The 23,709-nt window shown below is 36.8% G+C and overlaps 1 protein-coding gene across 3 annotated transcripts in view; it reads right to left on the minus strand.

Moving 5' to 3' along the window:
• Positions 1–23,709, minus strand: part of HMCN1 (hemicentin 1) — a 349,616-nt gene that overhangs the window by 67,874 nt on the left and 258,033 nt on the right. For all 3 annotated transcript variants that reach the window (XR_006741944.1, XM_045583144.1, XM_036442229.2), the window contains exons 56-69: positions 22,046–22,233; positions 20,047–20,143; positions 18,231–18,392; positions 16,974–17,087; positions 16,635–16,837; positions 16,279–16,360; positions 16,037–16,168; positions 15,004–15,153; positions 13,032–13,191; positions 10,464–10,588; positions 10,089–10,272; positions 9,120–9,217; positions 7,742–8,020; positions 3,247–3,443 (exon numbers count right to left, since the gene is read on the minus strand). Coding sequence is in view for 2 of the 3 variants with exons in the window: in XM_045583144.1 (XP_045439100.1) it covers positions 3,247–3,443; positions 7,742–8,020; positions 9,120–9,217; positions 10,089–10,272; positions 10,464–10,588; positions 13,032–13,191; positions 15,004–15,153; positions 16,037–16,168; positions 16,279–16,360; positions 16,635–16,837; positions 16,974–17,087; positions 18,231–18,392; positions 20,047–20,143; positions 22,046–22,233 (2,171 nt within the window). In the remaining variant the exon portion in view is untranslated. The remainder of the gene's footprint in view (positions 1–3,246; positions 3,444–7,741; positions 8,021–9,119; positions 9,218–10,088; positions 10,273–10,463; positions 10,589–13,031; positions 13,192–15,003; positions 15,154–16,036; positions 16,169–16,278; positions 16,361–16,634; positions 16,838–16,973; positions 17,088–18,230; positions 18,393–20,046; positions 20,144–22,045; positions 22,234–23,709) is intronic.

The following is a 23,709-nucleotide window of genomic DNA, read 5'->3' on the forward strand; positions in this document are numbered from 1 at the left end:
CATTCGTGATTAGCATTCACTTATCGAGCATTACTTGGCATCTCTATTCTGTGTAATTCTATATTTTAACAGGGTTTTGGCACTTTAATCTCAAAATAACTGCATGACAGACTGGATGCTTAATGTTTATTAAAGAAACAAGTATTTATGAGTTTGAATGTCATACTGAAAACTTCAAAAAGAGTCTTCCTAAAGAAAATAAAAATTAAGTAAGTAAGTGAATGAATAAATATCAGGTTATATAATAAAGCACATGAATGCCACATTTTGAATCTACCTTTGACATATTATACATGCGGAAACAATAGGGCTCTATTATGTGATTTGGCTGCATACAGTGGTGACTGACAGCAAAATCTATTATTTTCTCACTAAAACCAGAAACACTTCTTTCAAAAAACCTCATGCATAGTTTTCACTGGAAGTGTTAGTCTCCATTCATACGTTTGATGTTGTTTTGTAGAAATGGCCCATGCTTATGTGTGAGTAAAGTATACTCTGGGAAACAGATAATCTTACTACTGTCAAAAATGTATTTTGGAAAAGTAGGAAAATCTTGTTTTCATTTATTTTATTACTTGAACATTCCTAGTATATTGGAAATTTTAAAATTCTTACATTCAAAACTGACTTTACAGGTTATGGAAAAACTTTTTGGTAGGCTGCAAAAACTCCTTTGAAAGCATTTAAGACCAGTATGTTAAGACTAGTATTTTTGGAAAAATACTTAAACACAAGTATTAAGGAGAATGGCACTCACCCAGTCCTTCAATTAAGAGTGTAAAATGCCGTGCTACTGCCTAGAGAATAATTTCTGAATTTCTCATCATATTTTCAAAGCCTCTAAAAGTCAACTTTTCTCAACCAACTCATTTTCCCCCCAAATAATAATCTCCCTGCACTTGTCCTGACTTAGCCAAACTTGAACCATCATTCATGACTACTCTTAAATCTTGCCTCCTCCGAGAAATATTTCCTGGAGGCTTATGCCCTTCAGGACATCAACGGTCATTATTTGTAGCTACATTTTTAAAGATGTGTTCTGTTAAACAGGGTGTTTGAAAATGATAGCTCATCAGTTATTTTTTTTAGGGTAAGATTTTGCAGAGTTGTTGACAGGTGCTATGGCTCACAAAGGAGGAGAAGGCACAGTACATAGGTTTCCAAGGCTACTTGGTCATACAATTCTTCCCTCTTTGGATTAAACCACAGATGAATGTTTGACAAAAGATGTCTTGGGAAACGCTTGTCTCTACCACACATTTTAGAATTTGCAAAACATCCATTATGTGCCAGGCAACCTATATGTTATAGATATGTACATGAAAAGAGAAAAGCAAAGCATAATTTAGTAAGTATATTAAGCGAGATGTGTATAAAATGTTACAGAAACAGAGGAGTTGAGGAACCAGGAGCAGTCTTTATACTTGATTGAATTAAAAATTTCACTGCTATAATGTTTTTAATGGTTTTCCTATTTCTTTTCCTAATTTTATCATAGGCGTAGTTTTATTTCTCCTAGACAACTGAAAACTTATTGAAGGCTGAGAAATGTCTTATGGATTATGCTGGTATTCTCCACAACAGCCAGAACACATGGGTCACCATTTAAAGCTCTATGCATCTCTGTCTTGTTTGGTTACAACCCAAATTTTCATTCTTGCCTTTAAGACTTACTGCATTGTGGCCTTAATCTCCCTCTTAAGCTTTACTTATTTATTCATTTGCATTTATGATTCTTTTATAAGTGTACGATTTATATAATCCACATATGTTCCTGTCTTCATGCTATTCTTTATATTACAAAATTCTTTCACTTCCCTTTCGGCCTATTGAAATTACAGGATTCAATGAGGGCATGCGACAGGGGGTAGGGGAGGTGGGGAAAGTCAATGGGGGAAACAAAAGGATACATATATATATATATATATATATATATATATATATATATATACGTGTGTGTGTGTGTGTGTGTGTGTGTGTGTGTGTGTAATACCTTAAACAATAAAAAAAAAAGAAGAAATTGCAGCATTCAAGTGGTTTGCTAGCTGGAGCTGGGTTTTCTCTGGGTTACTGCATTGTCTGATGGAAAGAAGAAGGGAAGGGAAGGTGTGCTCTCCTTGGTGTTAGAAATGAGAAGTGTTCTTAGCTCCACTGGCTTCTGAAGCAGATCCAGGATTGAGGCTGAGCTCCATCACTGAGCAGCAATAAGTACTCAGCCGGCAAGTGCTTAATCTCTCAGGATTTGCTTGTGGGTTTGTAGGATGGGGATAAAGACATGTCATGAGGGTCACAATTATGATAGATCCATAGCTGAACACTGGACCAGCACAATTTATAATTCTCAGCTTTCTTTTTCCAGCTCCCTTTCCTTCCTTCCTCTTTCCTCAGTGAAAATGCAAACAAAATATAATTAAATAATTTGCTATTCTATTTTAAAATGAATGATTGTAATAACAATAGCAGCAGCAATAAATCTATCTGACACTATTTTAGAATCACTCCATGCCTGTGGCATCAGTCTAAGCATGTGTGTTAGATTATCTCTGGGTCCCTAAGTGTATGAGTTAGGTATTATCATCTTTCCCCCTCAGTTCACAGATGAGAGCATTGGGCCACAGGTGGGTAATATATGTAATATAAGTCTTGTCTTTATTAGAACAGAAGGCTATTCCACTAAGATATTCCAGACATATTCCCCTTAAATATACTTACATTTCTGATTCATTTCCTTAAACACAAGGAAATAAGAGCCAATTTTACTGAATGGTTCATTTCTTAAAAAAATGGTGTCTCTTTAGATTTTCAGTTGTGGTAGTTCAAAAGTGCTCTTTGAGGCTTCATTTATATGTATGTTGAATTGCTTTTTGGCAGTTCTATAAAGTGCTATATGGCACAAATTAATAGCTTCTAAAAATATTTGATTAGTTATAAACACGGAAAATTTATAAAAATTAATGTGCAGATATCTTACTTCTTTCTCAAAATAGGTGATTTTACTCTTGTGAAAAAAGTATTTTGGGAAAGTAAAAAAAAAAATCTTTTGATACTTCCACTTCTTTTTAGTCATGTTACCTTGTAAGCGTCTACCCAGTCCTGCCTATTGTAGGACCAATCTGTCATTGCTGAAGTTATGGAGAGCTGTGATGTATTCCAATTCAAAGATACAATTTCCCCAACATTTCTCATATATAAGCAAGGGAGAAGCTGCACTGGGGATAAAATAATTGTATGAGCTGAACTTACCTGACTAGTAGATATTCGAAGAACCTCTCCTCCTCCAAGAGTTTGCACCTGATCTGTCTGGGGAAGAGGCCGTCCATCCTTCATCCAGGTAATTTTAGGAGCTGGGATTCCAGACGCGATGCAGGTAAGTTCAAGTGGATTATTAACAATCACTGATATCTCTGTAGGTTCTTCAGATCCATTGATATGAGGTGGTTCTATTGAAAGAAAATTAGAAGAAACAAAATAAACTTGCTGTTTCATAAAGTACTACTGACTAGAAAATCTTTAAAAGAAAACTTGACTCAAATTTATGGCTCAGCCCAGCCTGTGTGACTCGTTTATTGAGTTGTTGACCTATAAAACAGGAGGTCATGGGTTCCACTGCCAGTCAGGGCACATGCTCAGGTTGTTGGCTCGATCCCCAGAATGAGGTGTGCAGCAAGCAGCCAATCAATGATTCTCTCTCATTATTAATGTTTCTATCTCTCTCTCCCTCTCCCTGCCTCTCTGAAATCAATAAAAATAGAAAAGAAATGTATGATTCATATGATACAATCTAATTAGAACAGGATACCAAAATAATTACTAGACGTTATTACCATTTAAAAAATGGCAATGTTTTAAAATGGACGGCTCATGGGTATAACACATCATGAAGTACCGTGTTTCCCCGAAAATAAGACATCCTCTGAAAATAAGACCTAGCGCATGGAAAGGTAAGACATCCCCTGAAAATAAGACCTAGCGCAACTTTCGGAGAAAAAAATTAATGTAAGGCACTGTCTTATTTTCAGGGAAACAGGGTAACAAGAGATTACAAAGTAGCTACACCTCAGTAATCGGGGTTCAGATCATTAGAGCAGTCTTACTTAACTGTGAAGATTTGAAAATAATAAAAAGCAAACCCATCTTTTTCAAAGAGAGATACTTAAATACAGTCGTGTGTTTTTGCACCTTTAAAAAAAACACACCAGTTTCAACAAAAGCAACAGGCAAATGCTAGGCAATTTTGCTATCAGCTCTTCAATGCAGAACTTTAAGAGGAAATGGTCACTAAGCAGAAGAAAAAATAGTTACATTTGGAGGCTATTTCTGCATAAAACACATTTGTTATGTCTGGCAGAAACACTTTCCTTTTTTCGTTATTTATACTTCTAAATTATCACTCTCAAGAGGATGTTAAGGAATCTAGACCCTTGAAAGGAACAATAAGGTTTTCAGTTCAACTGTTCCTATGTTTGGGAATCCCTTTGAAACAGACCTCCCTTATAAAGATCATTCAAATTTTCTACCAACATTTCCAGCTTACTGTTTCGTAAGGCTGCCAAAATAGCTGTTGGACAGCTCCAAATATTAACTGTCTTCTTGTGTTTTTTTATTTTATTTTATTTTTATTTTTTAAATCAGGCAAATAGTTTAGAACAGAGCTCAGAGAAAAGGATCTGGAGTCAAACAGCCTGAGTTTGAATCCTATCTCCAAAAATTAGTAGGTTGGTGAATTTGAACACATCTCAAAATAAGGATGGTACTGTTATTTCACTGTAGGATTGTTGTGAGGATTTAATGAGATCATCTGTGAACAAAGCATATTTCTTTTGTGTTTCTGAATCTGTTTTATTTTATAGTTAAAGTTTAAAGACAGTTATTACTTATTATAATGCCTGCTACAGCTGTTGGTATTATTATTAAAACCCACCTCCTAAAAATTTCTACCTATGGTCATCGTCTTTCTTTCTGGAAAAAGGAGGATATATTAAATCTGTGTTTATAGATTATAATTAAGAGATCAGCCAAAACACATTTCCTTAAGTGTATTGTAAGTTGGTTCACTATTTCTTGCTTAAAAGATTTGTGTCTCCATGTTGTTTACTGAGTTAAGTAAAAGCTCTATATTACAGCTCCCAAGGCTTTCATAATATGGCTTAATTTATCTTTATAATATTATCTACTTTAATAAACTTACTTCAACAGTTCAGCGCTTTCTTGTTCTGTGACTTTTCTAATGCTATGCCTTCCAGGGAAACATTGTCCACTAATCCTGTTTCCTAACTGAGCATATTCAAGGACAACCAAAGTCACATGAATGTAAGTTCATTTGTAAAACTATATATCCTTCCTTGATTATCTCAACAAACTATGAAATTTCTTTCCCTTTTAATTTCTGTAGTGTGTTGTCTGTACCACTCAAAAGCATGTCTCTGATTCTTTTTTTTTTTTTTTTACTCTGGGAAATTCTTTATTTCTTTCCTTTGCTGTTTATTTATTACTAGTAGCTCTGCACATGAAACCATGCATCAGCAATTCTCTGTGGGGCCTGGCAGCTCCATGCCCACTGCCCAGAGGCTCTCTGTGGCCTAAAGGCCCTCCATGGTCAGGGTGGGACGCTTGCCTTATCACCATGGTAACAAAGCAAACATTCTGCCAGGTCGTTCATGCTGCCTGCTCTCAGTGGCCGCCTCCCCAGGACTGGGGGACTCTGGTGGGGCTAAGGGGACTGGGTATCCCCAGTTTTGTGATGGAGTGATGGTTAATTTGCATATTATCCTTTTATTAGATAGGATGTGTCAGCCATCATGGATAAAAAGATGAGTTAGGTATGGCCTTTATCCTCAAAAGATCTAGTCACTAGATTTAAAATCACAACAGTAACATGTTCCCTAATGGCTCAATCCCTAGTCATCAGAGCCTGCAGGTGCTAAGTGATTGTGAACTTCTGCACTCCGGATCTTGTCCCAAGGCCTTGTATTCAGGTGGCCTAGGTATTGTTCACAGTCTCACGACTCCAGAACTTTATTTCCAGCCTACATCTCTCATCTGAGCTCCAGACCCCAAAAATCCAATGATTAGATAAACATCTTCAGTGGGACATTTGAAAACGACTTCACCTCAACCTGCTGCCTTATTCATCAAAACCTGGTCCTTTCCCAGCAGCCCCTGCATTTATGTGAAAGATTAGCCAATCATTCAGTCAGGTGAGTAAGAAACTAGGAGGCCTCCTTGATATCTGCTTCACCTGTGTTCAAATCCACAACTAAGTCCCAACACTGCTACCTGCCATTCTTATCAGAATACACTTTCCTCTCACCTCCATCTGAGATTAAAAAAAACACACTGATTTGGACCCATATCTCCTTCCTCCTGGCTATAGGTGCCTACCCAATATTATTTATTTGTTTATTTTGCATGAACAGACCCTGAGTTTGCTGGGGTTGTGCTCTTTCAGTAGAGAGCAGGTGGAGTGGCATGTGGAGATTCTGACCCATAGATACTCATGGGATTTCTAAGAAAGTCCCTAAAGGGCCAACTCTTTGCCCTATGAACTTCCTGCTCTATTGCTGCATCCAGTGGTTCTTGGGTGAGGGGGGGTGGTGTTGAGCAAACAATGCGTGATCCTGGAACTACGATATGAAGGCCTGGAGAACTATAAATATCTGAACTGATGAACCAATGCCTCTACCGCCTACCTCCAAGTATCTTGCTCAGCAAGGGACACAAAAGTTCTTTGTTCCAGCTGCCATCTTTTTAGATGTCTTGTTTTTCCTAAACATAATTTCCTAAACATAATACACTGATCTCCTGCTCTAAGTAGCTCTCCACTCTGCAGTAAGAGTGGCCTTTTCAAACTGCAACTCTACCCATGGCGTTCCACTTAGTAGAATTTTTACTGGTTTCCCATTGCTCTAGGATAAAAACCAACATTTTTAATGTGGCCGACAAAGCCCTTCATAGCCTGGGCCCTGTCAAAACCCCTCAGCTTTGTTTTGTAGGATTTTCTCCCGTGCTTTTGGTCTTCTCGCCAAAATGGACTTTCCAGAACTACAAATACACCAAGACACCTCCCACCACATGGATGGAATTAAGATGAGAATAGCAGTTTCCCAAATTAGCACATTGACATTCACATTCTGAGGGTAACACTGATTCAAGTGTAGCATTTTTCAGAATTTAAGGGAATTAGCTTTCAACAGATGCTGGAATGCAGAAACGTCTCCTCTTTCCACGGAACCAGTTTTCAAATCTGTCTTCAGAAAGTGTAATTTTTATAAACTCTTCAGCTGGGAAGGCTATTCTTTGTAAATGACTCTAACAACATCAGTGTTATTTTTCTACATCCAGAAAGGCACCATGATTCTGAGTTCATGAATTCCTAAAGGGTTTTTCCTTCTCTCTCTCTCCCCACTCACTGCCTCTCCCTGGGCCAGGGACTGCATTTTCAGGCCTGTATGAGTACAACAGGCTCTTCTATGTATTCTTCACTCTGTCATCAGAAGGAATTTGGGGGAGGTGAAATCTAGTTGTAACACATCCCTGTTTGAGCTTTTTTACTGCCTTTGTCAAGGTGTCAAATTCTCTAAAATGTTCCCAAGGCTCTTCACGGTTTGTATCTTTCCAGTCTCATCTTTTGCTATGCCTCCTTTCTCACCCAGTTCAGTGAGTGCAGATGGACAACTCAAGCTCTACCGTTTTCAGGTGAAAGATGTAGGCAACTCCTCAGCATTGAAAGTGTACATACCTAGGACCTTTAGGTTAAAGTGTTTGCTGACTTCTCCAGCTTCATTGGAGGCAATGCAGGTGTACCTTCCTGAGTCTTTGGTCTCTGCTTTGATGAGTTGAACGACCATTCCTTGAGTGCTTACTGTCAGATGGTCATCAAGCCCCAGAGGCTGGCTATCCCTAAGCCACGACATCCGGGGAGTTGGGGTCCCATCGGTGAGGCATGTCATGGAGGTAGAACTGCCCTTGACAACTGTGATTTCCTCTGTTCCCATGGCATTGTCGAGATTTGGTGGTACTGCACATAAAAGAAAACGGGCACATTGTGTATATCTACTTTAATAATTTGAGATCAGTTCAGATTAAAAAGTTGAAGAGTTCAATTCGTTTTATAGTGTTTCTATGCTCTGTAAAAATATAGAATTTAAAATAGCATGTAACGAGTTGATGATTTCACCATAGAAACACGTGTTAGGTAGGCCAATTACTAATCTTTTAAAGTATTAGCAGTTAAACCTCAGGATTGTTTCCTATAGAACATACAATGTTCCAATGTGTTTACATTTTGGCCATTTTTTTTAAAACTACATAGGTTTGTCTCTTCAACTTGTTATAATACATATTGTAAATTCCAGAAGTATATTTTCAACTACTTTCAATAAATAAAATAATAGTATATTCTAGAGCAAGTTTTATATAAGCCAACATCTGTCATTTGTTGATATATATTAAATAGTTTACTTGACTATTCAGAGTTGTCCTTAGGGATTGAGAAATCTAGACCAGAAACCTTAATATTTCAAAAATGAAATGTTGGGAGTTCTCTATACATACACAGAGAGACATATGTAGGGTGTCCCAAAAATGTATATACCCTGTATATATGATAGCTCAATTGAACTTTTTCTTTCTTTCTTTCTTTCTTTCTTTCTTTCTTTCTTTCTTTCTTTCTTTCTTTCTTTCTTTCTTTCTTTCTTTCTTTCTTTCTTTCTTCCCTGACTGAACCCATTGGAATGAATAATTATTCAAGGTGTATATATTTTGGGGACACCCTGTTTAGACTCACATTTTCGATACTGTAAATGGGCCACTAATAATATTGGAAAACAGCCTGAACTGTCTATTTGTATTTAAGGAATGGTCTTATGTCTGGATTGAAATGCTATTTAAAAAATTTTTAGATTTGTCTTAATGCAAAATTCCAAGTTAGAAGAGCATTTTGGCAAACAGACAGTATGCTCTAACAAATATGAACCCCTTGGAAGAAAATGTGTTCTTCCCTAGTTGGCAAGATCCTATTTTACCAAGCTTTTCTGAGATGGCAATATCTCAATATACATGCATGTTGCTGAACACTAGGTCCATGGTAAAACACTAGAGTCACTTCTGTTACATACCAAACACTTGAAGGCTATAATGTTTATTATCCACCCCAGCTCTGTTGGAGGCCACACAAGTATACACAGCAACATCAGACACCTGGGCTCTCACAATCCTGAAAAACAATTGGACCCAACAGTTCATAAATTGATCCCATTCAACATACACAAATAAAATATAGATATAGGAAGTGATTTATGTTGGAAAAGTTTAGATATGAAGGTTATAACCATCCATCATAAACCACAGATGCCTCAACTGTAATTTATCCTACAAAGTTGATTAGACACTGACAGTAAGCCACTGAAAATATAAAATAGTTTGAGAGGTGAATATTTTTCAAATACATTCTAATAGAGAATGATATTCATGTGAAAAAAAAATCACAGGATTTAGTAGGCATCTTCCTATCATTTGCCTATAAATTTTAGCTAAAATAGTTGTTCTCAGAAATATACTGAGTGGCCAGATTATTATGATCTCTGAATGCATAATAATCTGGCCACTCAGTGTATATCCTATATAATAAAAGGCTAATATGCAAATTGTCCCCGCGACCAGGAGTTCGACCAACAGGCAGGCTGGCTAACTGCCCACATGTCTCCTCCCCCTGGCCAGCCTGGCTGGACCCCACCCATGCACTGGGCCTCTAATACACACACACACACACACACACACTGAGTGGCCACATTATTATGCATTCAGAGATCATAATAATCTGGCCACTCAGTGTATATATGTAATAGATACTTCCTTTATAAAGGAGCTATTTTACATAATTTACTAAAATATGAAATAAGAATAAAAAGCCAATGCAATTAAATATTTGTTATCCTCCCTCTTCTAAAAAGATTCTGAACAGGACAACAAACAATAGTAAAAACTTAGGGAAAAAGTTCCTTAAACACGATTTAGATAAGTTAAAGTCTAAAGTTACTGACACTGTCTGTCCAGCAAACAACAAGTCACAGGCAATAAAAGCTGACCTAAGGACCTGCCCTCCTGACAGCAACCGGATGTGGGAGGACAGAGGCACAGGAAGTCCGTTCTTCAGCCAGTTTATCTGGGGTGGAGGCGTCCCTGTGGCTCGGCATTCGAGATTTATTGAAGTGTCCACCAAGGCCGTTAGCGTCTCTGCTTCTTCGTTATTGCCCCTGATGGCAGGTGGAACTACGTCATGCAGAAAACAGGAGAGGGAAGCGGGTGGGTGCGTGTTACTAGTTCAAATCATCTCACAAGGAACCCGCAATGACATCATATTCTCAAACGAAATGCTTCAGACACCTACTGCTGGACCTTCAGATTGTACTGAGAGGGCCCTGAAGGAGCGCAGCCAAGAGAGGGTGGCATTCCATACTTACCGTAAACGTTTAGGTTAAAAATTCGGTCTTCTTCTCCAGCAGGATTAGTGGCCACACACGTGTATTTCCCCATGTCGGGCGCAAGGGCTCCGTGAATGATTAACGTGCTGCCTTTGGCTGTCACCCTGCAGCAGGGGTGATAAAAGAGCACTGAGACCATTTGTATAGAGCGGAAATCTGGAAGACTTACCCCGGATTAGTGTGTTCTTTTAAAGAACACAGACCTCAGAGGAAAGGCAGGCGAGGTTCGGTGAGGTGCTGGGTGTGTGTAAGAGATTAACCGAAGAACTTGTATGCATATAAGCATCACCAATGGACCCAGACAATGGTGGGGAGGGGGGCAGTATAGGCCAGAGCTGGGGTGCAGGGCAGGCTGGGAGAAGACAATGGGGGGAAAAGACATCTGGAAAAGTTTCAACAATAAAGATTTAATAAAGTTTAATTAAAAAAAAAAACACACCCCACGCCATAAAATAATGGTTCACATATTTTACACTAACTACATGGAAACCTGAAAAGTCAGAATTAGTCAAACAGATGGAGATTTCAGGCAACCAACTAAAATTCTACAGTCAAGGGTCTCATATGTCCACTGCCTCCTTATGGGAATAAAGGAAACAAAAAAATTAGATTAGGAACTTCTCTATCCAAAGACACTGTTTTTCTTTTCTTCCCCTCCCCTCATACTTAGAATATTTTATCTTTAGTTGTCAATAAGATTTGAATTAAATATTTAAAATTCTGGCATGAAAATTGAAAAATGCTACAATGAGAAATTAAAGAATATATTGTATATTAAAAAACACACACAAACTAATTATAACCCTGGCCGGTATGCCCAGTGGTTAGAATGTTACCAAAGGGTCATGGGTTCGATTCCCAATATCTGGGTTGCAGGTTCAATCCCAAGCCCTGGTCAGGGTATGTGCAAAAGGCAACCAATGGATGTGTCTATCTCACATCAATGCTTTTCTCTCTGTCTCTCTCTCCCTTCCCACTCTCTTTCACTCTCTGGAAATCAATGGGGAAAATATTCTCAGGTGAAGATTAACAAAATAACAACAACAAAAAAATCTAGTTATAAACACTGTTGATACTTAATGAGAGGGGGTGGAATAGAATAATTTATTTAAACTGTGACACCAACTCAGGATTATGTTTGTGTGTATTTTGCCAACATTTTTCTAGAAGTTGCTAAAGCTTTTCCTTTGAACTGTGTAAATGGTAAATAATAACTACACATTTAGATGATCAAAGATATGTAAGTTAAGATCATTGTATTATTGATTCTCTCCACAGACCAATTATCAAACAAAACTTCCTGTTTTAAAAAGATATTACATTGCTATCTATAGTTACTCCTACAATGGTGATTTTATTAGCTTCTTCTAGTGTCAAAAGTAAATAGTCAATTTCTAACATACCATGTTATTAAATATGGTTATTGAGAATTACAATAATATTTTCTGGTTCTATTTCATTTTTTCTCTTTCAAAATGTGAATTTTAAAATCCCACGAGTTTAACCATCTGAATGAAAAAAACAAAAAAAAACAAGTTGCTATGACCATGGGAAATAATTAGTTGACTTTGGAAAACTTCTTTTATTTGATTGATGAATTGTTCTACTTATAAACAAATAATCAATGAAGTAGATTTAAGAATAAATACAGTTAGACTCTTCATATAAAATAAGCGAAAGATTGTAAATTCCTAGGTACAAATATCTTATGTAAGATCTTTAGGTCTATCTTTCTTTAAATTATGCATGTTCAATTCATTAACTAGAAATTACACTCCAAACTGTTAAATTAAAAATTTTGGTTTAAAGTGATAAAGATTGCAATACGTTTAATTAATACCTACTTATGCATATATAATTCTTTAAGCAGTTATAATTACTCTGGTATGTGAATAGGGCTTTGTGATAAAGTAATCGAGTAGAGAGTAGAGAAATCGGGATTGTGCTCCCAAAGGCATTTGTTGTTGAAAGAGCAGGAGGCCCTTACCACATGATTATCCCATCTCGATGTGGTTTGTGGCATGGGTAACAAATATCAGCTGAAAACAGGATTTGGACAAATCACTACAAGGAATGAAGTGGTTATGATGATACTGTATCTTTTCTCAAAATAGGCCAAGAAATATGGCATGTTTGGTGGTTTAGTGATCTCAGGACACGAAATCATATCTCAGATTATTGATGAATCTTTTGTAGGGTAAAATTGGTGTGAAGCAGGAAAGATTGTTCTTTGGCATGGACTCTGGTATAAACATTCTGAGATTAGAGGAATAAAACCAACAATAGTTAATTAACATTTGTAGGAATGGACATCTGAGATTTTATAATTCTGAGTTAATGAATTAATGCCCCCCTCCCATTTTTGAGTGATTCTCCAAAGACAATTTCTGTGTCCAGCATTCTAAAATCTGATCTTTTTTCCCCTCTCTGAACCTAACAGCCAAGTTCCAAGGAGACTGAATTTGGTATTATTCATGTGAAAGGTGAAGCATAAAACACTGGATAAGACCTTGAAATTAATGATGCAAAGATTCTTTTTAAACATACCGGATTCTTTCTGTTTCACTGCTAGTTATGGGTCTTCCATCCCTAAGCCATTGAATAACTGGGGTAGGAATGCCATTTGCATTGCACACCAGCTCAACATTTTCCCCTACAAGGACACTGACTTCACTTGGAATTTCAGCGCCAGCAACACTTGGAGGAACTTTGGAGAAATAAAAATGTCTATTAACAAGGCACAATGATATAAATTCTAACGAATACAACAGAATCACAAAACAATATGTCATTTTTCATTTCATATTCTTCCAAAATTATGATTCAAGATAAAATTATTCTTATCCTCATAAGTTATTTTTAAACGAGGAACAGCTAAAGCAATCATTTCAATATTCGTGGTATTTTGGTAAGTTGATATAATTATTTAGTCATAGGGACTGGTGACAAGTCTAACTCACGGACACACTTCCTGGTTAAATAGAATCACTCCAGGACTAAATTCTCAATAGGAAGTTTAGAATTAGTACAATTTAGGAGAATCCATTTTATAAAAATCTTAGCATAAAGGTCTGAGAAAAGCATCTATTGTGTTTTTTTTCCTTTTTCCATATGCAATTTAAATATTTATTCTTAACAATGGATAGGCTTATTATTATTTTCAAAATCCAAGAGTTTCTGTTCTCTTTTTCTAAATATATTTGGTTTAAACTTTAATGATTCAATTGAGAAATAACGTGTAATACAAAATATTGACAATGGTATCAAACAGAAACATATTTGAATTTCTCTTCCATATAATCATAGTGGTCTGCCAGGGCAGCTCATGCCAGTTTACAACAGACCATTTTGCACATCTTCCCTACTCCATGTTCAGTGACATCACATTGGTGGTTTGAAATGAGCCATGGTGGGGATATTTACACCATGGAAACTTGCAAATTATTGGCAACAATTCAGGACCTTTTTATCTGGAGAGTTAATTATAAACATTAACCAGCACACCACTGCTCACTTTCCAAATCTCATGTTGATAGACGATGATAATAATTATACCAACTATACAGAATTGAGAGTACTAAAGAAGTCAAATCAATAAGAATGTTAATAAAAAATATCCTTGAATGAAAGTATAATATATGCCAACATTGCACTATTCCCTACTGCATAAATTATTTCTAGTCTTAGGATATAATGATGAATGGAAAACATCTGGTAAAATGTCTGGTCACACCACATACCCCTTGATTAACAGCTATTATTATTATTATTATGCATTAAATATAACAAAACCCAAATTCCTGATTCTGAATTCCCTGAGTAGCTATTTTCCCCATTTGTTGCTGAAATCTCAAAGTATTACTAATCCAAGAAACCACTGATGCCCATAAACTTATTTTATTTTATTTTTAATTTCATTTTTGTAGTTAGTTTTATCAGAACACACAACACATCTATAATAATATATAATTTATGGAAAATCATTTTCAAAATAACTATATTAATATTGGAAAAAGGAAGCATTTTAACTTATTACATTGCTCAATACTACACTGGAAAAATAGTAGGATTAAGTAAGTATTTGTTGGATGAATTAATGCTTCTTATTCTCAACCCCAAATAGCATAAGGTTCATGATTACTTGAATTTACCTAACTTCCTCCAGGTAGCTACAGCCTTTTCATGAATTAAATATTAATAAAATATTCAAGTAAGAATAGACCTATGAGCTTAGCATAAAAATAAATCATGCTAGTTTTAAATAAATAAGTATAATTCAGTAAGAATTTTGGTAAACATAGAAAAATAAAGATTATCAAATTTCTGCTATTCTTTTTTCCATATCTATGCCAATTTCCATGAAAATAGAATCTATAGGTAAATATAGGGCAGAACATTAACCATATTTATTTGGCTATCTGAATACTTTGAATCAATTACAAATTATCTAATTGTAGACATATAATAGTTTGTACTGTAAGAAAGAATATGCTAAAGATATTGAAGATATATCCCATACCTTGAATAGAAAGAATGTAATTTTTCTGTGCTTTTCCTTCCATATTTGATGCAATGCATGTATAATTTCCGCTATCTGAACGCTGAGACCGGGCAATTTGGAGTTTGCTACCTCCAGACAAAATATGAACTTCAAGTGAGTCAGAATTTTCTAGAGGTAGAAACAAAGAAAAGCAAAACATTAAAGAAGCTTTTATTTCAACCTCTACAATTCAGCAAAAATGTCTTGTTTCTTGTGATAAATTGATTTTTTAATGGGATGGGGATTGGGGCTGGGTGAACAAGGAGAAAAGAATTAAGAAGTACAAATTTTAGTTATAGAAATAGTCACAGAAATGTAAAGTAGAACCTAGGGCATATAGTCAATAATAATGAAATAACTACATATTGTGTCAGCTGGGCACTAGACTTTTTGGGGTGGTCACTTCATAAGGCATATAAATATCTAGTTACAATGTTGTACACCTGAAACAAATATATTATGTCCACTGTGATTGAAAAATAATTGTCAAAATGTTCTTCCTTTGTACTTTTATTTTAAATGAGAGCCTATATATATATATATATATATATATATATAATATGTGTATATATATATATATATATATTTTTTTTTTTTAATTGATCTTTTACAGAGAGGATACAAAGAGGAAGGGAGAGGGATAGTTAGAAACATTGATGAGAGAGAAACATTGGTCAGCTGCCTCCTGCACATCCCCCACTGGGGATGCATTCGCAACCAAGGTACATGCCCTTGACCAGAATTGAACCCAGGACCCTTCAGTGCACAAGCCGACGCTCCATCCACTGAGCCAAACCAGTTAGGGCTAAATAAGAGCCTTTTTAAAAGAGGCAGAGAAAATTCTCTTTACAAAATAAATAAATTTTATGAATCTATTTTGTAAGTTTATGTATCAGTACATTAGGCTTTCTGAACTAAACACAGCTATGAGCAAGATCGGAAAATGTGCTGGTTGATAAATCTCGTGCATTCAGAGCAAAAGAAAACCACAGCCAATGCACAGCTGCGTTACCTATGGGCTTGAGGTTCTTCATCCATGCTATGGTGGGAGGCGGGATTCCAGTGGCATCGCATGTTAAAGTTACAGGGTTGCTGATTGTCTCAACAACCACTTCTCTTTCGGGTCCTTCGATGCTGGGTGGCACTGTAAAAGGACAGAAGAAAATCATGTTGTCCCCATCAAGCTAATTCCGGCCACTTTCTTTCATTGGCATATCTGGGGGAAGAAGAGTTGTATTAGAGGCAGATGCTCACCATATACATTGAGGTGGAAATTTTTATCATCCCGTCCTGCTACATTTATAGCTCTACATACATACTGGCCTGTGTCAGAGACCTAAAAGAAAAAGATACTATTGTATGTGCTCCATTGAGTTACAGATGACCAAATCACACTGTTCCAGTGCAGATTACATCACCAGTCATCTCTGTGCTCAATCGCCCCAGGTCTAATTGCCTCCTGCAATCCTGGTTTTTTATGAGAATAAGGTCAATGGCATTGACGATGTTATTTTATCATAAAGTGTAGTAAAGGGAACATGCAACTCCCAAGGCTCTCTTCCAAAACCCACCGAGGAGTCAGGACATGCAAACAAGAATTAAAGATGCACCTCGGCTTTCTTGATGTGCAGCATTTGTCCACCTGCTAAGACCTCCACGTGCGTAGATTCGGTTACCATCCGCCCATTCTTATACCACGTGACGACTGGAGGCGGGACAGCGTTGGACTCACACTCCAATGACACTGAGGTCCCCTCTCTTACATTGACTACAGAAAGAGAGTCACCGCCGTGATCTTTAATGCTGGGAGGGACTGAGGGAAAGAAACAAGAACAGAAGGGGTTTTTTTGTTTTGTTTATTTGTTTGTTTTTCTTTAAGGTGTGAAGATAGAAAATATTGCATACCAGTTTAAAAGTGAAAGGATTTTATGAGGAGAGTGAAAACAAACCATAAACAGTCAGGGAGACTTTTTTCTTGCTTTCACCAGCTTGGTTGATAGCTATACACGTGTACTGACCACCATCAGATTCCTTGGCCCGAATAATCTGTAGAGTTCGACCGCCTGTGGGCAAATATAATAGTAATTGAAGAGTGGTATCCAGGTTGTTCTAATAACTATTTTATCAATAAGATAAATTGAAAAAATATTCCATTGTAACATTTACATGGAAGCATTTCATAGTTAAGATGAAATAATTGAATCTGTTTTCTTTGATCCTTCCTTTAGTATTGATTCTACTTCTTTATAAAAGACAAGAGGCCTGATGCAGGAAATTCGTGCATGGGCAGGGGGAAGGAGGTGTGTCCCTCAGCCCAGCCTGCACCCTCTCCAATTTGGGACCCCCTGAGGGACATCTGACTGCCTACCTGACTGATTGCCCCTAACTGCTTTGGCCTGCCAGCCTGATCACTCCCTAACCATTCCCCTCTGGCCTGATTGATGCCTGATTGCCCCTAACTGCCCTTCCCTGCCAGGTCACCCCTGCAGGCCTGGTCCCCCTCAACTGCCCTCCCTTGCAAGCTCTGGTCCCTCCCAACTGCTCTCCCCTTCTGGCTTGATTGCCTACAACTGCTTTCCCCTGCTGAACATCTTGTGGCAGCTATCTTTTGTCCACTTGGGGGCAGCCATCTTTGACCACATGGGGACATCCATATAGTGTGTTGGAGGGATGGTCAATTTGCATATTACTCTTTTATTAGATAGGATGTAATTCATAATGTTTCTTTCCATTGAGTGAACATGGATAGAACTGTTTGATATAGGTCCCAAAGAGCAAACAATAATTGTACTACAGTTAAATATGTTAACAAGCATTTTCTAGGTTTAAATCTCCCACAGTGTGGAAAGATCTGTCTGTCCATCTGTCTATTTTTTCCATCATCAAGGTGCTTTAGGATTGATTAAAAACAACCAGTGAATTATCCAATGAAAGCACTATTTACTAGCCTATCATTCCCATGGAATTATTAAGCAGTTCTGTTTCAAAACTTCATAATTTTTTTGAAGCAGACCTTGATACTGAAATCATGAAGGTCTATACAATCTTATCCTAATGGCCCCATTAGGTAAAGATGCATATAAGGTGAACAAAAAAATGGAGCAAGACTAAAGTTTGGAAAGGGACTAAGTGGAAATGCCATTTGTATTAAAATAAAGGAAAATGAGAACATTTTGCCCACCTTATAAGAGTAATGAGTTCCTTACCAGGCACAATGAGGGCATTTGTGTTTGGCTTGATAGGCTGTTCGTTCTTGAGCCAGCTGAGATCAGGAGGTGGAAAACCAGAGACCTCACAGGTCAGAGAGATGAAGTTGTTCACCACAACAGTGAGGTTTTCAGGGTTAGGACCAATGACACTTGGAGGAACTGTAAGAGTAAATGTATTAAAAGTAAAATCTGGTATTACTACTAATATAATGGCAATTTATTAATATAAATCCAGCCACTGTACTCTGCCAAAGCACCATATTACTGACACTGTTAATCACCTAGCTAGCTGTCTTCCCTCAGGATTCCCAATGCCTTCATCACATTATGTCCATCAGTCTTGTTTCTCTCAATGAAAGAGAGTGCTAGAATTTTCAGAGAATCCTTCTGCATTTTTTAGAAAATGTAGTTAGCAATTCCTAAGATGATTTTGCCAATGTACAAAGAAAGACCTGTTAGGGCTTTTTGTTAAGTTTGCATATTCTTGTTTTTAATATTACATTCTTATTTAAAGTTTTTATCTTCTTGCGTATAGCATTTATAAAGTAGAAATTTAATTTTAGGGGTTATCTGTCTTATCAATACATTTACACATTTTATTTCAACAATGAAATCAATGACTTCTATGAAATCAATAAAATCAATGAGCAGAAAATTTAAGAAATAAATAATACAATGGTTTGTTCAAAACAAACAAACAAACAAACAAAATAAACAAATAAGGAATTCCACAAGCAAAAGTAGTGCAGAGAAAAAATGTAGTAAAAAAGAATAAGATTAATAATGCATTTAGTTCTTATATAACCTTTTGTGCTAGATATAATTTTTATCCTGGAAATTCATAACTACATTTGTTTCTGTTTGGTCAGATTTATTCACTATAAGAACCTCAAAGATATCTATGAAGTATCTAGTGTAAGTGGCTCACTGTGCTAAAAACCAGGGATACAAAGGTGAGAGTGTTTCAAATATCAAACACCAAACATTGCTAGACATCGGTATCCCCTACGTGTCATATCAGAAAAGAACATCTATGTTGCTAACTCAAAGTCTTTTCAGGGGAGAGATTTTTCATGAAATTTAAAATTTCAGCTCTCTCCAACATAAGCTACAATTTTATATATATGTATCACACATATAAAGGAAATATTTTATAATGATTGCTCACCATGTCCAAGTTAATATTCTGAAAGCAGCTGTGTGTCACAAAAACAAAAAGACTCTTTTGTAGAAGACAAACAATGGCTTTTTTTAAGCCCCCCCAAAAAAAAGTATTTATGGAGTGACTAGCATATATTGAAAGCATATATTGAAAGCTTAAAAGTGTGATGAATTGAATTCACTGTGCTGGTGGTTTTCGGAATGATTTCACTCAAGTGACTTCTTCTTTTCCAGGGAGTATATGAGGTACTAGAGGATGTACCTCAACATGAATTCCACCCTTAATGACAGAAACTGGTTTCAATCAGGACTAGTGATCAAATTTTTATGAGCAGAAGATCTATATTTAGTTCGAACTTCATAAAAACATGTAATCTTTGGGATTCATATTTTTTTAACTTTCAAATATGTAGGAGTTACTACCATCTCTTGAAGGACTAAAATAATGTAAAAACAGGCTCCCAGAAGCTTTGTACTTTGTACCTTATAAATCCTACTAGCTGTGGTGGGGAGAGAAGGGGGAGATTGTATGAATGCAGGCCCCACACATTGTTTCAAGTTAAAAATATACGAAAAGCCTCCATAATCTAAAACACAGTTTTCCTGCCATTTAAGTACACTCTAGCAGATGCTTTTGGAACTGAGCTCTTACCGTGAACATTGAGGTTAAAATATTTTTTGGCACTTCCAGCTGTGTTCTCAGCAATACACACATACCTGCCAATATCTGTTATTTGAGTATTTAGAATCTGAGGGGAAAATAAAGAAATTCCAACTGAATTTTTTTTTTATAAAGCCACTTGTCATCATTTTGAGAATGAATAATACGTATCCTCTCCAGGTGGACATAAAAAGAACATTTTTATATAATAGCATTGGTGCTGGCTTTTATTAATCAGGACAATCAAATAAGTATTTATTTATAAATATTTCCAATCAGGAAAGGCAATTTTATACATCCTTGTGGCCTACTGACTACAAAAGTGCCCCAAATTATTCTCTCACTTTTCCATCTACCCTCCACAACGTGACTTTGAAACTCCCCCATCACCAGGTAAAGATGTGGAATTTGGCCCTCGCTGGTTTGGCTCAGTGAATAGAGCATCAGCCCATGGACAATATCCCAGGTTCGACTCTAGTTAAGCGCACATACCTCAGTTGCAGGCTCCATTCCTGGCCCTGATCTAGGCGCATGTGTGGGAGGCAACCAATTGATGTGTCTCTTTCATCTCTCTCTCTCTCTCTCTCTCTCTCTCTCTCTCTCTCTCTCTCTCTCTCTCTCTCTCTCTCTCTCTCTCTCTCCCTCTCCTTTCTACTCTCTCTAAAAATCTATGGAAAAATATCCTCGAATGAGAATTAAAAAAACAAAACAAGATGTGGAATTGGTGTGGTCTTGTGCCTGGCCTTGGCCCATAGAAAGTGATGGAAATGACTGTGTCATTTCAAACCTAGGCCTAAAAAGGCATTGTTACCTCTCCCTCCTCGTTTGGAACCCGGCCATTACATGAGGAAGTCAGGACCACCCTGCTTGAAGGTATGGAATCATGTGGGGAAGAATCAGCCACGTTATTGCAACTGAGAACCCAGATATGTGCAAGAGCCCAGCAAGATCAGCACAGCCACTTTGCCTACCCACAGTAGGCAGACACTTGGGTAAGCCCAGCTGAGACCAGAAGAATCCCCCAGCCAACAAGAAGAATTCTGAGCTGAACAAATGCTTATTGTTTTGAGTGCTTGTTTTGGAGTGGTTTGTTTTGCATAGCAATAGTTAGCTATATAGCAGTTATAATTTATTTTATTTAGCAGAAAGTGCTATCCATCTATATATTTTTTTTTGGCCCAAGACTCAGAAACCTTTAAGTATTTTGATAGAGGTTGTATAATCATCAAATAGAAATATTCAGGATGTTTACAAGATACTTTGAGAGTTTAAAATTACTTATAGGCAGTGAACTGACTCATTAAAAAAAATAAATAAATAAAGAACTCCAGGAGATATGTCCTGTGTAAGATACACCGATAGTTATGCTTTGATTCTTGGGCCTATAGAATATCATTTACGTGTTCAAGAAATAATTTAATAAGTTGTAAACTAACGAATCAGTGTTATTTCTACAAATACCTAACTATCTTTCAGGACACTTGGAAAGAAAAATATAGACATGCCCATTAGTGAACAACAATTCAGGATATTCATGTGGTTCCCATTATTATAATATTATAAATTCTTTGCCAGTAGCAAGTAAATTTTAATTGACAGTGAATCTTATACCAGCTAGGATTTTATCACCAGAAATGCAGTGGAAAGAATTGTAATAATTTGCTTAATGGTTTTTTTTTTTTTTTTAATCACAAAGACCATGTTGTCTTCAATGTGTGTGTGTGTGTGTGTGTGTGTGTGTGTGTGCGCGCGCGCGCGCACGCGCGTTTTAAATGCAGACCATTTCTAGAAGAATTCACATAAAACTGTTAATAATGGTCACTTCTCATAGTGTGAATAAAATTAGGAAAATAATTTTATTTCTTATCCTTTTTATGTTGAGTTATGTTTACAAATCTATTTCTAAATTTAAAAAATTACTTTTAAAAGTCATAAAGAGTTATAAAACACAAAGCCGATCAGGTATTAAGTCAGATGTTTTCCCTTTTACCTGCAGAATTCTTCCATTAGACAGGAATTTATGACGCTCATCTTCCAGCAAGGGCTGCCCGTCCTTCTGCCAGGAATTCCTCGGCACGGGGCTGCCGCCCGACGAGCACTCCATCAGCACGCTCTTGCTCACCAGCACGGTGACCTCCTCGGGGACATCACTGTTTGCTTCCTTGATGACCGGCGGCACTAACAAGTGATGGCAACAAAAAGACAAGAACAGGAAAAGGGGCCTTTTCTAAATGATTCTACTTTTTGGACAATTTGGAAAGTTGTGGGGTGATTGAGCCAAACTTGAAGAAGAATCCATGATCCTTAATAAATGTGCAGAGATAAAGATTGTGTGAATTTGGGTTGACTTTCTTTCCTCTCTTTACCTATCCTGGACTAACCCTTCCTATAGTTTCATTCCCATTTAAGTCAATCTCAGTTTTCCCCCAAAATATATTGTTTTGCTCTCTCTCTCAGCCCATTCCATTCATCTGCATGAATCTATAATAAACTCTACTTGGTCATCTAGACCAGTGTTTTTCAACCATTTTTGGGCAAAGGCACACTTGTTTCATGAAAAAAATCACGAGGCACACCACCATTAGAAAATGTTAAAAAATTTAACTCTGTGCCTATATTGACTATATATAAAGTAATTCTCTTGAATAGGAATCAAATAAACACAAAGAAAGTAATTTATAATTACTTTATTATGAAATATTAAGTAAACAAAATAGTGAAAAATTATAAAATTCTTGTCTTGTCTGCACCTACGACACACCAAGCAACATCTAGTGTGCCGCGGAACAGCGGTTGAAAAACGCTGATCTAGACGAACCAGATCAATTACAGAAATGTACAGATTTGGTCTAATTTGCAAGGGAATTATCTGGGCTACTCAGTGTGTTTCCCCAGCCTCAGTATCAGTGATATCAGCATCATTTGGGAACTTGGATAAAAATGCTAATTTGGGGGGGCCACCTTAGCTCTCCTCCGTCAGCATTCCTAAAAGGGGCCAAGAAGTTTATGGTTCAACAAACTCATCCTAGCCCACCGGCATGGTTCAGTGGTTGAGCATCAACCTATGAACTAGGTCCCAGTTCGATTCCCAATCAGGGCAGATGCCCAAGTTGAGGGCTTGATCCTCAGTGTGGGGCATGCAGGAGGCAGCCAACCAATGATTCTCTCTCAATGATGTTTCTATCACTCTCTCCCTCTCCCTTCCTCTGTGAAATCAATGAAAATACATTAAAAACAACAAAACCACTCCTAGTGATCCTTATGCACATTTAAGTCTGAGAAGTCATGTCTAGATTTTCCTACATATATTCATTCTCATATAGTAATAGTAAATCCAGGTTTGTGTTTACATTAGACTAGTCAGTTATGAAAAATCACATATTGCCCATGTGATATTTACAGTGGAAATGTTAAATAAATTAGGAACACATGTGTTGATTGCTTGAGAATGCAGACATTTAGTTACATGGTAAATAATCTTTTTTATCTTGTTTAGAAAAAGCTTAGTTATTTTATGTTTCAGTCTCTTTAGCAATCAGTAAAGATGGCACGTTTAATGCAGATGCAGTCTTCTGGTATTTGCGTCTCTCAAAAAACAAACAGAAGTGTCTATTCAGGTCTTTTGTCCACTTTTAATTGGATTGTTTTTTTGGT

Source organism: Pipistrellus kuhlii, unplaced genomic scaffold (assembly GCF_014108245.1).
Source record: "Pipistrellus kuhlii isolate mPipKuh1 unplaced genomic scaffold, mPipKuh1.p scaffold_m20_p_18, whole genome shotgun sequence".
NCBI lineage: Eukaryota > Metazoa > Chordata > Mammalia > Chiroptera > Vespertilionidae > Pipistrellus > Pipistrellus kuhlii.